Source organism: Ornithorhynchus anatinus, chromosome 19, assembly GCF_004115215.2.
Source record: "Ornithorhynchus anatinus isolate Pmale09 chromosome 19, mOrnAna1.pri.v4, whole genome shotgun sequence".
Taxonomy (NCBI): domain Eukaryota; kingdom Metazoa; phylum Chordata; class Mammalia; order Monotremata; family Ornithorhynchidae; genus Ornithorhynchus; species Ornithorhynchus anatinus.
The window spans coordinates 9,178,980-9,193,807 of NC_041746.1; the positions used below are offsets into that span (position 1 = coordinate 9,178,980).

Below are 14,828 nucleotides of genomic sequence, written 5' to 3' on the forward strand. Positions count from 1 at the left end.
GAGACACGGACTGCGTCCAAACTGACTGATTTGTATTTACTCCAGTGGTTAGAACGGTGCCTGGCACAGAGTAAGCGCTCAACACATACCATAAAAAAAACTGATTCTCACCTATGTATTTTCTTAGTAAGGCTTTGACGGTGGGGAGAGTAACTGTCCGTGGGATAGAAAAGGCAGGGCATTCCGGCCCAGTGGCAGGTTGTGGGTGAGAGGTCGGCGGCAGAAGAGACGAGATCGAGGTGCAGCGAGTAGGTTGGCATTAGAGGAGCAAAGTGCGCAGGCACCGACTTCCTACCTTTATTCACCACCCCCGTCCCCAGCCCCACAGCACTTAGGGACATATTCATAATTTATATATATTAATGCCCGTCTCCCTGTCTAGACTGTACACTCGTTGTGGGCAAGGAACGTATCTACCTACTCTATTATATCGTGATTTAGTGCCCTCCGATGCACTTAGGAGAGTGCGCAGAGCAAGGGTTCAATAAATACGACGGACTGGGTGACTGTCCAAACCCTTCTGCTCGGCAATCTAGCTCTCAAACTTATTTGGAGACGTACGCAACGGTCGCCACGAAATAACTTTGCTGGGGAGGATAACCAGAGAATAATACAAGACTTCATGATACCCAAACAGCTGTGGTTTTTTTTTGTGGTGACCTGATACGGGTCAACCATAAACAAGGGGGATAGCAGGAACTCTTGAAAGACCCTGTGAAGCAAATCTCAAGCAATATGATATAGAAGCGTACAGTTGGGAGACAAAAGAAGAAAGAACAGCTTGGCAGAAATAGGGTGACTATCTTGAAACCAAAACTTTGCGGAGAACAAGATACCACGAGGGAGAAAAGAAAAGTGTCAGGCACCATGTAATATTGCTGCAGGGATAACCTATACATGCACAGATTGTGAAAAGGGATTGTTATTCAGCATTTATTTTATCAGCCACGTGCACCGTGGCGACAAAAGTCTCACCAACAGTTCTGCATCCCCCAGCTTACGTTAATAAGATCTCACTGTCACTAGCGACATCTTTGAGAGACAGATCAAAATATGTAGACACCGTTTCCCATAATCACAACTGCAATATATTTAAATGTCATATTCCCCTATGTCATTCAGAATTTCAATGTAGTTATATATCTGAAAAGGATATCAAATAAATTCTAAATAGTGACTAAATGTCTATTTTTAAATACAGGATGCTTACAATACTTTTAAAATAAGTCATCTGAGCAGTTTGTAAAAAGCAACATAAATTCTGAAAACCTGACATCTAGAAATTATCACATCTGCATACGCTCAACGAGGCTTACGTCACGATGCTGTGAGGCGCCTTTAGGGTTTTTTACGACTTGACGACTAAAAATCCCATTTTCTTCCATAGCCTAGAATAACCCTTGGTAAGGGTGGCCTGTCAGCTACAACTGGATAAATACAAAATACTATAATTTACTGCGTTGCAATCAGAATATTACATTTTGAAAATTAAGTTTATTAATATCTAATCTTCAGGCGATCGTGTTTATTTTCTCAATTTACACAATATTTACGATGATGTACGTGTCCTTGAAACAGAGAGCGGGGACACTATACCGCGAAAAAGTAGCCTAGCTGCTGGAGTTCATAAATTTTGTTCTGCTTTGGATGAGTTCAAAGAATCGCCATGTAAGGAAAGCCTTACAGAGGGAATTTATCTGATTATGGCAGTAATAATTACCCAGCTGTTTATTGCAGATAGAGAAATAATTCATGTAGGCAATAGGCCGTGGTGGCAGTGACACTCCGCATTTAGTAAATATGCAAACTGTTCACTTCTAATTAACCAAGCTAGAGGATGCCCTTATTAAATGTATAAACTAAAAGTGCCTTCCTGACAAGTGATGAATTGTTACACTGCACAAACTCTCGCCACAGAATTATTGGAGTGAACTTGGGGCTTAACTTCATTAAGAGATCTTGTGGGATTGTTAAATGAGGATGGACAGCATAACAAGCCCCACCTGACAGCCAACGGTACGTTCGAGCTTAGCGAAACTGCCCTCTTTCTTACTTTCGGGTTAAGACGCGCCCTAGACAGAGCAGGTACGGATGACGTCTATCCTGTGACAACGTGTGCGGGAATATTAGAGTTATGAGCCCTTCCTCACCAATCCCCACGTCTGCATCTCCTCCTAGTCTGTTCACGCCGTTTCTGCCACGTAAACAGAGTTTCTCCTTCAGTTGCGTGATAATGCTGTGACCCCCCCAAATACATCTCCAAGTCATTTCCCCCGAATTCTGACGTTTCCCTAAACCCCACCCGACACGACTATCCCGGCGGTAACTGCCAGACACGAAGCGGTAGAATGAGAAAACCAGGTGGATTTTAAGCGTTGCAGGAGCCGGAATAGATGTGGTCTACTTGACCGACATAACGTGGCTCGTAAATGACTCGGTTACCACGCTAGGCTTATTATTCATTCAATAGTATTTCCTGAGCGCTTACTATGTGCAGAGCACTGTATTAAGCGCTTGGAATGAACAAGTCGGCAACAGATAGAGACGGTCCCTGCCGTCTCACGGGCTTACGGTCTAATCGAAGTATTATACTTCCGGTGCTACTCTCTGAGATACACTGCCCTGTTCAATATTTGTATATTCAGTGTGGTTTAAATATTCAAAGTAATTACTTTTTAAAACACCTCCACTAGAAAATTCACTACTTTCGGTTTGGCCATTACTGCTTTGAGCCCCATCCCATGTGGAACAGGGACTGTGTCTGACTTAATTTAATGTTTAATACAGTACTTGGCATGTATTAAGCACTTTAGAAAGGCCACTATTGGAATTATTATTTCTACTACTATAATGTGCTTTATATAGACCACATCAGCAGAATTACAGTTCTTCTGACAACACAAGCCAGTCTGGATACGGTGCAGCACAGTGGCAGAAGAAGCAGATGTGTAAATTGTCTGCCACGGTGCACATTATATTGTGCCTTGGTTGGGGGGCGGGGTGCATTAGCTCATTTAATCATTTTGGTGCTATTATTCAATAGCGTTTACTGAGCGCTTACTACGTGCAGAGCACTGTACTAAGTGCTTGGAATGGACAATTCGGCAACAGGGACAATCCCCGCCCAACTTCGCAGCACTGTTAGAGGCAACGTATAAAATCCATGAACAATAAAAGTGTGGATTTTTACCCTTTGAGAGAGCAAGCCTCTATCAGGAAGGAAAATTTCAAAGGGGCTCTCTAAGTTTGCTGGATTTTTTAAAAATTGACTACCTTAACGGGAGATAGGAAGATACAAGAACCGTTAACTCACTGTGGGCTGAGAACACGTCTGTCACTCTATTACATTGTTACACTGTACGCTCCCAAGCACTTAGCAGAGCGCTCTGCACATAGTAAGCGCTCAATAAATACCACCGATTCCCTAGTCAAGAGTGATAACCCTCCAAATGAAAATGAAATCACCGCATCTGAGATAACAGATACGTAGCAACTGTTGAAAGAGGGTGCCTGAGTAATGCCTGCTCTGAGGGCAGGAATAATAATAATAATAATAATGTTGGCATTGGTTAAGCGCTTACTACGTGCCGAGCACTGTTCTAAGCGCTGGGATAGATACAGGGTAATCAGGTCGTCCCACGTGAGGCTCACAGTTAATTCCCATTTTACAGATGAGGGAACTGAGGCACAGAGAAGTGAAGTGACTCGCCTACAGTCACACAGCTGACAAGTGGCAGAGCCGGGAGTCGAACCCATGACCTCTGACTCCGAAGCCCAGGCTCTTTCCACTAAGCCACGCTGAACATATAAGCACTCTGTCAACTGGAGCCTCAGTTTCCCAAACCAACATAGCAGGAACAGAGACGACTGCCACCCTTTCCTTTTCCTTCCGTTCCGACTGCTGAATTGCTTTGGGGGACTGGGTGGCCGAGGTGAGGCGGAGAGGGCAGGATTAAAAAAAGGAGAGGTGTTGCGGGGTTCGGGGCAGGAGCCTGCTGCTTTTGGGAGAGATAAAGAGCAGGAGTAAATAGTTCCCCGCAACTACGAGAATAAGGACCCACATTTAAAGGAGGGCAGGGCAAGCGGCAATGGAGTCTGGAGGATGAAAGTGTGAACTGTGGAAAAGGTTTTGAGAGATCTAAGTAGATCTGCTAGAAAAAATTCAAGGCACATTACTGAATTCAGGGACTGAACCGGTCTTCATTATTCTGACCTGAAAAGAGAGCTTTAAGAGTTGGGGTGAAGTTCGTATTCTTGACAGCGATGCTTGTGGCCATCAAGTAACCAAACATATGAACCCAATATCTATGATTTATATATTTTTTTTAATCTGCTTGGCTCTCCCATCCTAATTTCTTTATAGAGCTCCACAGAAGAAGTGGTTTATATGCCGCATTATGGAGATAACCTCAGTCAAAGAATCATAAGCTAACCATAGTTAGAAATTGACATTCTACGTAAATTCTAACGATGTAATGGCATCGGCATGCTAATTTATGAGAAGTAATGTCCATTTGCTTATCAAGGATTAGAAATTGCTTCACATGAAACGGAATGCTAATTCCGCTACATCATAGGGAATTATAACCTACGTTAATTGCTCTTGGCAAATCTCCCCATGTCACCATTTTGCCAATGCTTACAATGGTGGAATGTATTTCCTATATATAAAAATAATACACGCATTTATGACTTCACATGATTATTCAATTTAGGGGAATATGGATATTTTTAAGGTAGAAAGATATAATTGTACGAATCTTATCACCCAGAGGCCCCTAAAATAAACTTGTGCCCAACTAAGAATTTCTGCCATTTTCAGCTTGAGTTTAAAATAATTTAATTATGAGTTAGGTTGAGCCAGACTCTCCCAGTTTATAAATTGTGTTTCGGGAGTAAGATAGACATTTTGGAATGCTGCATTAACACTTTCAAGCCATAAATTATTGCTTCAGTATATTAAACTACATCTTAGTGGATTGAAAAAGATAATATAACTTTGAAAGTTATTCTAAGTTGCTTCCAGCCATAGTTTTAACTGAGCCAGAAAAATTGGAGATCTTTTTTTATTAATATTATTATTATTATGCATTACATATTAAGTGCTTACTAATTACTGGGGTAGATATACGATAATCAGATTGGACACAGTCCCTGTTCTATAAAGGGCTCACACTTGAGAAAGTGAGGGTAGGTAGCTTATAGCCATTTTACAGTTTAACTTGTCAGTGGCAGAGCTGGGATTAGAACCCCAGGCTCCTTCCTTCCAGGCCTAGCCTAGTTTCACAAGGTCATGCAGAATCAAATGTAATATGATTTTTACTAATAAGTGAAGCTTGCTTTTGTGACCATATTCTCCCTTAGAGAGAGTAACTGTGGGGGGAGGTGGGCTGGGGGAGGGATGTTGCAGAGGAGGAGGAAACAAAGGAAAAGTCTTAATGATTACTCTCTCTCTCCTATATGTAGTTCTGTTCCTGAATAAAGCACTCCTTTTAGCTTTCTCCTTTTGGTGGAGATTCCTTCTTTGCTTCTCTGGGGTCCCTAACTTTAAACATTCCATCACCATCATTTAGCGTCATCAAGGATCAGATGAATTACTTTCTGATGTTTTCCAAATTATACACATTAAGGACCGCCAAAGATGGTGAGAAACCTGGGGATAGGAAAACGCTTCCCTGAAGCACCATTATTGCCGTAATGGAAAAATGCAGATAAACCAAAACACGGCCAACAGGGCAAACAGAGTCCTCCCTTAGGTTCTGCAAGGTTTCAGGAAGTTAGCGGGCTGGCAGCAGGGAAGCAGGAGGTGAGAGAGGGAAACAGACCAGCCTGCCCCTCCCTTGCTTCTACTGGAAGTCTGGATCCCGACTGGAAGCGCTTCGGCCGCTGTCCTTATTCCAGAAGGCCGCTCTCTGGGATTTCCAGCAGTGTGACCCGGTGGAAAGAGCATGGCCCCGGGAGTCAGGGGATGTGGGTTCTAATCCCAGTTCTCTTACTGTTGCTGCGTGACCTGCCGCAAGTGACTTAACTTCTCGATACCTCAGTTTCCTCATCTGTAAAATAGGAATACCTCTTCTCCGTCTTATTTAGACTGTGAGCTTGGTTATTACTAAGTTAACACCTGAAGTTCTTCCTGTTATTTTGCAGGGCACCAGTGGATGCTCTGCTATTCATTCTACGTCACACTGACTTGCTTCTTTCGCTCTTCCCCCCACTCAGCCCCCCCGCACTTATGTACATATCTATAATTTTATTTATTTGTATCAGTCATCTCCTCTCCTCTAGACTGTAAGCTCATTGTGGGCAGGGAACGTCACCGCTTATTGTACTGTACTTTCCCAAGTGCTTTGTGCAGTGCTCTGCACACAGTAAAGCACTCAGTAAATATGATCCAATGAACGAATGAATTTCCATTCTCTTTTCAACAAAAAGATGCACTCCACTTAGCAGGGGGACCAGAGGATCACCTGGCCAAGTGTGAACATTTATACAGGTATGCTAACGAGCGAGTGTGCATCTGTCTCTTGCTCTGCCTCTTACTTTCTCTTCTTTACCTTTTTCTCCCCTATAATCTTGGAACACTCTCTCTGCACCATGGGTTCCCTCTAGTAATACTGTATCCACAAAATATAAAGATAGTACTATTCACCAGTTTCATTTCCTTTTGTTGTGGTTTTTTTTTTTATAAACGTGCTAGAATGCTATTATTTCGGACTTTTTTTAGTACCTTCAAGGGTTTTTTTTTTTTAGAGTCCCTCGGTATGACTGTATAGCCATCCTCGGGAATGGACATATCTGTTTTAGAAACTGCTGTAGTTTGACTCATGATTTATCACTTTATAATGCACATCTACTATTGGAATTCCCCTTCATAGAAAATTCATTGATGTTTTAATACAGGGTAACAGTTTTGATCAATTATTTTATTATATCCATTAAAAAACATATCTTCTAAAGTGCCTGAAAATCTTGTGTTGACCTCTAAATGTTGTCTAGCAAAACAAGTCACATCACAGAAGTCCTTCACAAAAACCAGAGCCTACATCGCTATTTTCACTCTTGAATGATTTATTTTTGACCACCAAAAGCTCTCAACCAGTGAGGAGGATTCGTCTAGGGAAACGAACAAACAAAAAATTCCACAAGAAATCCAAACCTCAATCCTCTGATTAAATATACCTATCATCACCATGACTCATCACCCCATTCAATATCATCGTCTTCGACTGTATTTCCTCAGTTCCTACTATGAGCACAGGACTTGTGGAACCCAGAGTTTGACATTTTGGATAACAGACACTCTCTTGGGTAGATCGCGGGCACTAAGCAAACCCTCCAAACAAGCCTCGGTGGAAGTGGGATAAGGGAATTGAATGGTGGCCATGGGTTCTAATTCCAGCTCCACCATTTGTCTGCTGTGGGGTCTTGGGCAAATCACTTCACTTCTCTGGGCCTCGGTTACCTCATCCGTAAAATGGGGATTGAGACCGTGAACCCCAAGTGGGGCAGGGACTGTGTCCAGCCCGATTTGCTTCTATCCATCCCACAGCCTGGTACAGTGCCTGGCACATAGTAAGTGCTTAACAAATACCACGATTATTATTACCAATTATTAATGGGGGGAAGGGGAGAAAAAAATTCAAGATCCATGAAGTAGGAGCCAAGATTTGCTTATATTTTCCAAAGGTCACTGGAGCAGAGGAGCAAACCTCGTCTCGAAAACCCCAATGACCTCTGGACAATGTGCACATCTGAAGCGCCAGCTCTACAAAAGCCCTCAACAGAATAATGGCCAAAGTCAAGATTTAATCAATATGACTAATTAGAAAGAATATAAAGTGAGAATTCAAAATTTGAGAATCGCAACCACAGGCCCGGGGATCGAAGAAATACAAGCATGTGCTTGGAAGCAGAATTTCAGAACTTACGGCTGGCCCGAATCTACGGCAATCCTGGGGAAAAGGGATGGAGAAAGTTGAAAGCTGAAATAACCCCACATTTGATCACTTTAACCTCCACTTCCCCAGTTGAAGATGGAGCCCAGAGAATACAACCTTACCACAGATAAACACCAACAGGAAAGAGAGCAGTAACATGCAGGAGTTTTCCTCTGCGACAAACCTTTAAGAAATCCGGGCACTGTCCCAGCTCTGCCTAGACACGTGCGTACCTTTCTAATCAATCAATGGCATTGATTGAACGCTTTCGTTGTTAAAAGCACTTTACTTAGCTCTTGGGAGAGTACGATAGAGAAGACATGATCTCTGCCTTTGAGAAGCTTACGGTCCATCAGGGGAGATAGATATTAAAATACATTACGGATAGGAGGAGAAGCGACTGAGTATAAAGATACGTACAGATGTGTTGAAGGAGATGGGTGAGCACTTAAGTGCTTAGGGAGTACCTAAGTGCAAAAAGTGCTCAATAAATACCACTGATTGATTGTATTGGTAGCAGGAGACTGAATAGGCAGAGAATAGTTAAATGATAAATGTTTTTAAAGAAATCAAAGTTTTACCACAGTGTACTTGCTGATCATCACCTTAAATTTTCATTGTTTCGGGAAATTCCTTCTAGGTATTTCTTCCTTGCATAATAATTATGTTTCTCTTTCCGGGTGTGATAGCCTCGCCATCGTTTCTGAATCTATCAAAGAAAATACTTTATTTTCTACGACAGTGCTGCGAAAAACAAGAGCATTTAAATTCTGTCTCTTTTCATTGAAATGATGAGGACTTGGGAACTGATATCAAACACTGAAATATTTTTTCAAGTTGCATGCTTTTTGTAGCATATGATACGATCGCACGTAAAGCAGCATGACCTAATGAAGAGGACACAAGACTGGGAGTTAGGCGGCCTGGGTTCTAATCCCGGCTCTGCTACTTCCCTGCTGTGGACCTTGAGCACGCCACTAGATTTCTCTGCCTCAGTTTGCTCAGCTATAAAATGGGGATTATACACCTTTTCTCTCTCCCTCTTACTGTGCGAGCCGCGTGTAAGACAGCGACTGTGTCTGATCTGATTATAATGTTGGTCTTTGTTAAGCGCTTACTCTGTGCAGAGCACTGTTCTAAGCGCTGGGGGAGATACAGGGTCATCAGGTTGTCCCACGTGAGGCTCACGGTCTTCATCCCCATTTAACAGATGAGGTCACTGAGGCCCAGAGAAGTTAAATGACTTGTCCACAGTCACCCAGCTGACAAGTGGCAGAGCCGGGATTCTAACCCATGATCTCTGACTCCCATGCCCGGGCTCTTTCCACCGAGCCACGCTCCTTCCCCTACAGATTATACTGTATCTATCCCAGCGCTTAACACAGTATTCAGCACACTTTTTAAAGCGTGAGTCCCACAAGGGACAGGGATTAAGTCCAATTCTCACCTACATATTCTTTTCCAGCAATTGGTACAGTGCTCAGCACACACACTTAATAAATGCTATTACTACAAAGAATGCATTTGATAGATACCACCATTATCACTGTGTAGTCCAATTACTTTTTTCCAACTTCTGAAATCACTAATAATGATCCCTGTGGCATTTGTTAATCACTTGTGCCACACACCGTACGAACCACTGGGGTAAATACAAAATAATCAGGTCCCACCTGGGGCTCAAAGTGTAAGTAGGTAAAAGAACAGGCACTGAATCTCCATTTTACAGATGATGGAACTGAGGCTCAGAGAAGTTATATGACTTGCCCAAGGTCACACAGCAGGTAAGTGCAGAACTGAGATTAGAACACAGGTCCTCTGACTCCAGGCCCTTGTTCTTTCCACCAGGCCAATGCTGAAATGCCACACGTAGACAAATCTCATCTGATGACTGCTGTAATCCCAACTCTACCAGTTGCCTCCTGCTGTGTGACTTTGGCCAAGTCGCTTAACTTCTCTGTGTCTCAGTTTCACCATCTGTAAAATGGGGATGAAATGCATTCCTCTCTTCTTTTACTGTCAGCCCCATACTGTCAGATCTGATTAACCTACATTTACTCCAGCACTCTGTACGGTGCTTGGCATAAAATATGATTTTATTATCATTATTAGTCATAGTATTAGTATGTTTAGACCCCCAGGGTGCTGATAAATGGCACTGCTTTTCCTCAAATGTCAACCACCAACTACCAATATCTTGGGCCACGGGCACGAACGGGATTCCTCAAAGCCCTACTGAAATCACACCACATCCAAGAGGCCTTTTCAAGTTGATTTTGGCCCATTTTATATCTCCAACTACCATTTCGGCCCTTGTCTGTGCCACTTCGATACTTTCAGCACCTAAACACTTCAAGTAATCATCATCCACCTTCCCATCCCCTACAGCGCTCTTCCCCCGCCACACACCCATACATACACCCGCCCCGTTTCTCCAGCTACAATGGAAGGTTCTTGAAGGCAGGGTTAAGCCTATTCATTCTACTGTACGTTCCCAAGCACTTAGTACAGCACTCTACAAGGAGGAGATGCTCAAAAAATACCACTGCTAACTGATTTTGAAGATTCTAGAGGCGGAAGACGAGGAATTTGATTTGTTTTACCAACCGCTCTGAGAGGTTAGGCTGAGCCAGCCGGATACTCTTTCCCAGTATTTGCTTTTCCCGTGCAAAATAACACTTAGCTGAAGAGTTGAAAACAAAATCTTTATCATAGCTGTTATAAAAAAGTGAGAAGACCAAACACGTGATCAGTGCAGGAGAGGAACTGGGAGTTAGCTGTGTATGGCTATTTCAGTTGCTCATGTAAGTTTCAGTCAGCAAATACGGTTGACATTTACTCAAGGTTGTAGATATTTATCTCTAGGGCTATGAATATGATTTCTATGAATGTGATTTTTAATATAGCATTTTTATTTCAAGTACACAACATCATGAATGTACACAAATGATAACGAACCCCACGTGGCACAGGGATTATGTCCAATCCAATTATCTTGTAACTACCCCCAGTGTTTAGCACAGTGCTCGGTACGTAGTAAGCACTTGAATACCATTACTGTAATTACTAATGATAATAATAATAATGATAAAAATTTTGTAAGCGTTTTGATAATTTTTTTGCTTTGACGTAGTTTTATGACAGTTGCTTTTAAATCCCAAGGTGAATGCTTTAACACTTGCCAAAAATGAACAGTGCACACGCCCTTCAAAGTAATTATCAACTTTCAAAAGTGATTGGTACAAAACAATTATTGTCATTGATCAGCCCCGAACAGATCATTTTAAACAAAGTCACCGTGTGCTCAGCAGATCACAGCTTGTTAACGGGCAAGTTCTAAATGACCCCTTAAGCTAGTCAAATCAATGATGCATATTCCTCATTAAGTAACTTCAAAATGGAAGTGATCTTCTAAGTGATATTTATTTTAAGCATTAAAACAAATGGCAAAATCTTGATACATCAAAAGCCATCTGCTCATAGAAAGGTTCCTCCCCTGCCACGGACATATTTTAGTTGCAAAAAAATTCATATTAACCTGAGTACTGCCAGACAACAAGACAATAGGATTTTCCACCCAATCCTTAAATAAAAATGGAATCATGGAAAGGAAACTCATTTAATAAAAATGTCATTAGTGTTATTAATCCTCCGAATCTATAAAGGTTTTTTTTTGTTAAGTAACATGTACTTTGCCAATATTAGTTCTACTAGTCATTCCACATGTCTTTAAAGTTCACAGAGAAGAGCGTCAAGCATTATTATTATTTTCCAGATAATAACGTCGGTATTTGTTAAGCGCTTACTATGTGCCGAGCACTGTTCTAAGCGCTGGGGGAGATACAGGGTCATCACGTTGTCCTCACGTGAGGCTCACAAACCTAATCCCTATTTTACAGATGAGGCAACTGAGGCATAGAGAAGTTAACTGACTTGCCCACAGTCACACAGCTGACAAGTGGCAGAGCTGGGATATGAAATGTAAGATTCAGACAGGTTTCATGACGAGGGCAGGGTGCAGCCAATAGCAGAATCAGGGCTAAAACCAGATCTTCTGACTTCAGACAATCAGCGGTATTTATTGAGAGCTCACTGTATGTGGATCACTGTATGAAGTGCTTGGGAGAATAAAATATCCTTGAGTTGGTAGATGGGATCTTTGTCCTCAAGAAGCTTAAAATCTAGTGACTGCCAATCGAATGTCACTTAAATATCTAGCCGGCTCATTTTTTCTGTTATGACTTTTATAATGATATAAATGAACCGGTTCTATGCTCTGGGAGGGAAACCGGCCTAAGAACCACGCTTTCCAAATGAGTTGCTGTAGGCCTACAAAATTCTATTTCTCTTCCCATTACAGTTTAGGCTCTTTCTGGTTTCTGAAAGTAAATTCTACTTTCCAAACCTGGCAGCATGATGATTTCATAAGGGTATAATAATAATAATAATTAATAATTATGGTATTTGTTAAACGCTTACTAAGCGCTAGGATGGATACTAGCAAATTGGGTTGGGCACGGTCCCTTGTCCCACGTGGGGCTCACAATCTCAATCCCCATTTTACAGACGAGGTCACTGAGGACCGGGGAAGCGAAGCGACTTACCCAAGGTCACAGAGCAGGCAAGTGTCAGAGCCGGGATTAGAAAACCCGGAACATCTGACTCTTTTACAGTAAAGTGATCTGTAAAGTTTTGAGCTTCATGTTGGGGAGGCTGAGAGGACTTGGATCTGATTTTACCTACCGACTCCTTATCTGACTCACTTTCCCTTTCTAACTAGTAGAATTTCAATAGGAACATGGGACACAGCCTATGATCTTCAAATCTCTAACCCCTGGACCACAGTGCCCCGTCAATAATGATACTGCCTTTTTAAAACCATTGAACTGCTTCTTCTTACGCACTATTTCTGTTTCTCCGGGTCGCATTTAAGCTCTCTCTCCAGTTGTGACTCGGAAATATTTAACTCAAACTCAAAAATGCATATACGATACAGGTTTTAAATTATCTTTTAATTTCTGAATGCCGCCCAGATTACTTGGCATAACCAAGTTTTTCACTAGCTACTATTCCATCAGCATATCAATCAAATTTATATTATTCTGGTTTGCTCATTTTATTAAAAGCAAATTCGGAGCACAATTGACTTTTCATTTGTTTAACAAGTGAAGAAATATTTACCCTGACAGCCATTTCATTGTAGAAATTCATCTTCATATTAAAATATTCTGTCTGTGAATCAAGAAAGAAAAAGACGGCATACATTTCAGTTACACAAAGACAGTACTCTTATTTTTACACATAAAAGATAAGAATCTTTATACATAATACATAATAAGAGTTCTAGACTTGGAGAGAATAAAATCAAACTTTGTATTGAAGGCATAGACCTCCTAATACATAATGCAGGCTTAACCGGGAAAATCTATGATAGTCAAACTAGGAGCTAATGGAGATATATGATCATAAAATGCTCTCCGCTGAGTTTGATAATCAATGGTGCTCTACTGAGAATAGAATAACAAAGGAGAAATATTCACAAGTGCTGGTGACACATAGTATTGTATGATTTATTCACTGGGGTTCCTTTAGCCAAAACTCACAGAAACATAAAAGGAATTCATATTTCAATACGTCTGGTTTAATGAAAAATTCAAAGAAATGCTGTCTTTAGTCGAAATCATTCAAGGATACGGATGCAGTGATGGAGCAAAATTGTGCCTTCAAACCATCTGTATAAAGTGTTATGTACTTAGCTGCCTCTTGAGTAATCCCGGGGAAATTTGTTTCATTTAATATTCATTTTAACATCGAGAAATCATAAATGTAACCACAGCATTTTAGCACAAATCATCTGATAGGCAAAACACTTCCTAAAATTCGATGGTTTTTCTTAATGAAGCCCCATTCCCCTCACAGTGACACATTCCTTTTATAGTGAACAATCCTTTGGCAGCGTAGGTTATTTTAATGGACATATCGCTTTAAACTAAGCTTCCACATCTGTTCCGCCCTCTAATTACAAATGCAAAATGAACATAATTCACCGCTGTATCATAAAAAAAAGTAAGATAAGTATGTTAAATGCTTGTGTAGGTCTCTTACTCAGTGCAACGCGCATTCCACATTTTAATGCTTCTGACCCAATTGGAAGAGAGAGAGCTATTCGCTGATGAAAAGGCCAGTTTCCCTATGGCAAACAGGAATTCACTATAAAAGGGTTTCACTGTAATTAGTGTTATTTGAATTGCCTGGTCTGATCCAAAGCAAATTGTCTGTGGAGAGCAGCAGGACTGGATTATTTATCAACAGTCTGGGCAATTAAGAAACAGTTGGCTGCAATATGTTATTTACAAATGAACACAACGATGCTACTTCATTTGAAATTCTTTCTTCGTCGCGTCGAGCAAGGCACGATTCTTTCAGTTTAATCAAGGTGCGTTATAAATATTTAAATATCGGACTCATTCAGACAACATTAATGAGGCAAACGGCACGAGGTCTTCAAGAGGAAGAAGAAAAATATCAGAAATCCAAGTCCCAATTTATGTAATTATGTCGCTACATTATGTATAGTTTGCTAATACATTATGATGTATTATAACAACAATATATTTACCATCAGTCACCTTGCCCACTCCTACCTCACCTCGCCGCTCTATTGCAACCCAACCCACACACCTGGCTCCTCTGGCGCCAACCCATCCTCTGTACCTCGGGCTCGTCTATCTCGCCAGCGACCTCTCGTTCACATCCTGCCTCTGGGCCTGGAACCCCCTTTCTCTTCACGTCCGACAGACGATGACTCTCCCCTCCTTCAGGGCCTTATTGAAGGCACATCTCCTCCAGAGGCCTTCCCTGACAAAGTCCTCATTTTCTCCTCTCCCCCTC

The 14,828-nt window shown here is 41.6% G+C and overlaps 1 protein-coding gene across 3 annotated transcripts in view; it reads right to left on the minus strand.

The window, feature by feature from the left end:
• SPATA17 (spermatogenesis associated 17) overlaps nucleotides 1-14,828 on the minus strand; it is a 108,851-nt gene that overhangs the window by 74,485 nt on the left and 19,538 nt on the right. For all 3 annotated transcript variants that reach the window (XM_029047406.2, XM_029047405.2, XM_029047408.2), the window contains 2 exons: nucleotides 13,119-13,169; nucleotides 8,543-8,646 (listed from right to left, as the gene is read on the minus strand). In XM_029047406.2, coding sequence (XP_028903239.1) covers nucleotides 8,543-8,646; nucleotides 13,119-13,169 — 155 coding nt within the window. The remainder of the gene's footprint in view (nucleotides 1-8,542; nucleotides 8,647-13,118; nucleotides 13,170-14,828) is intronic.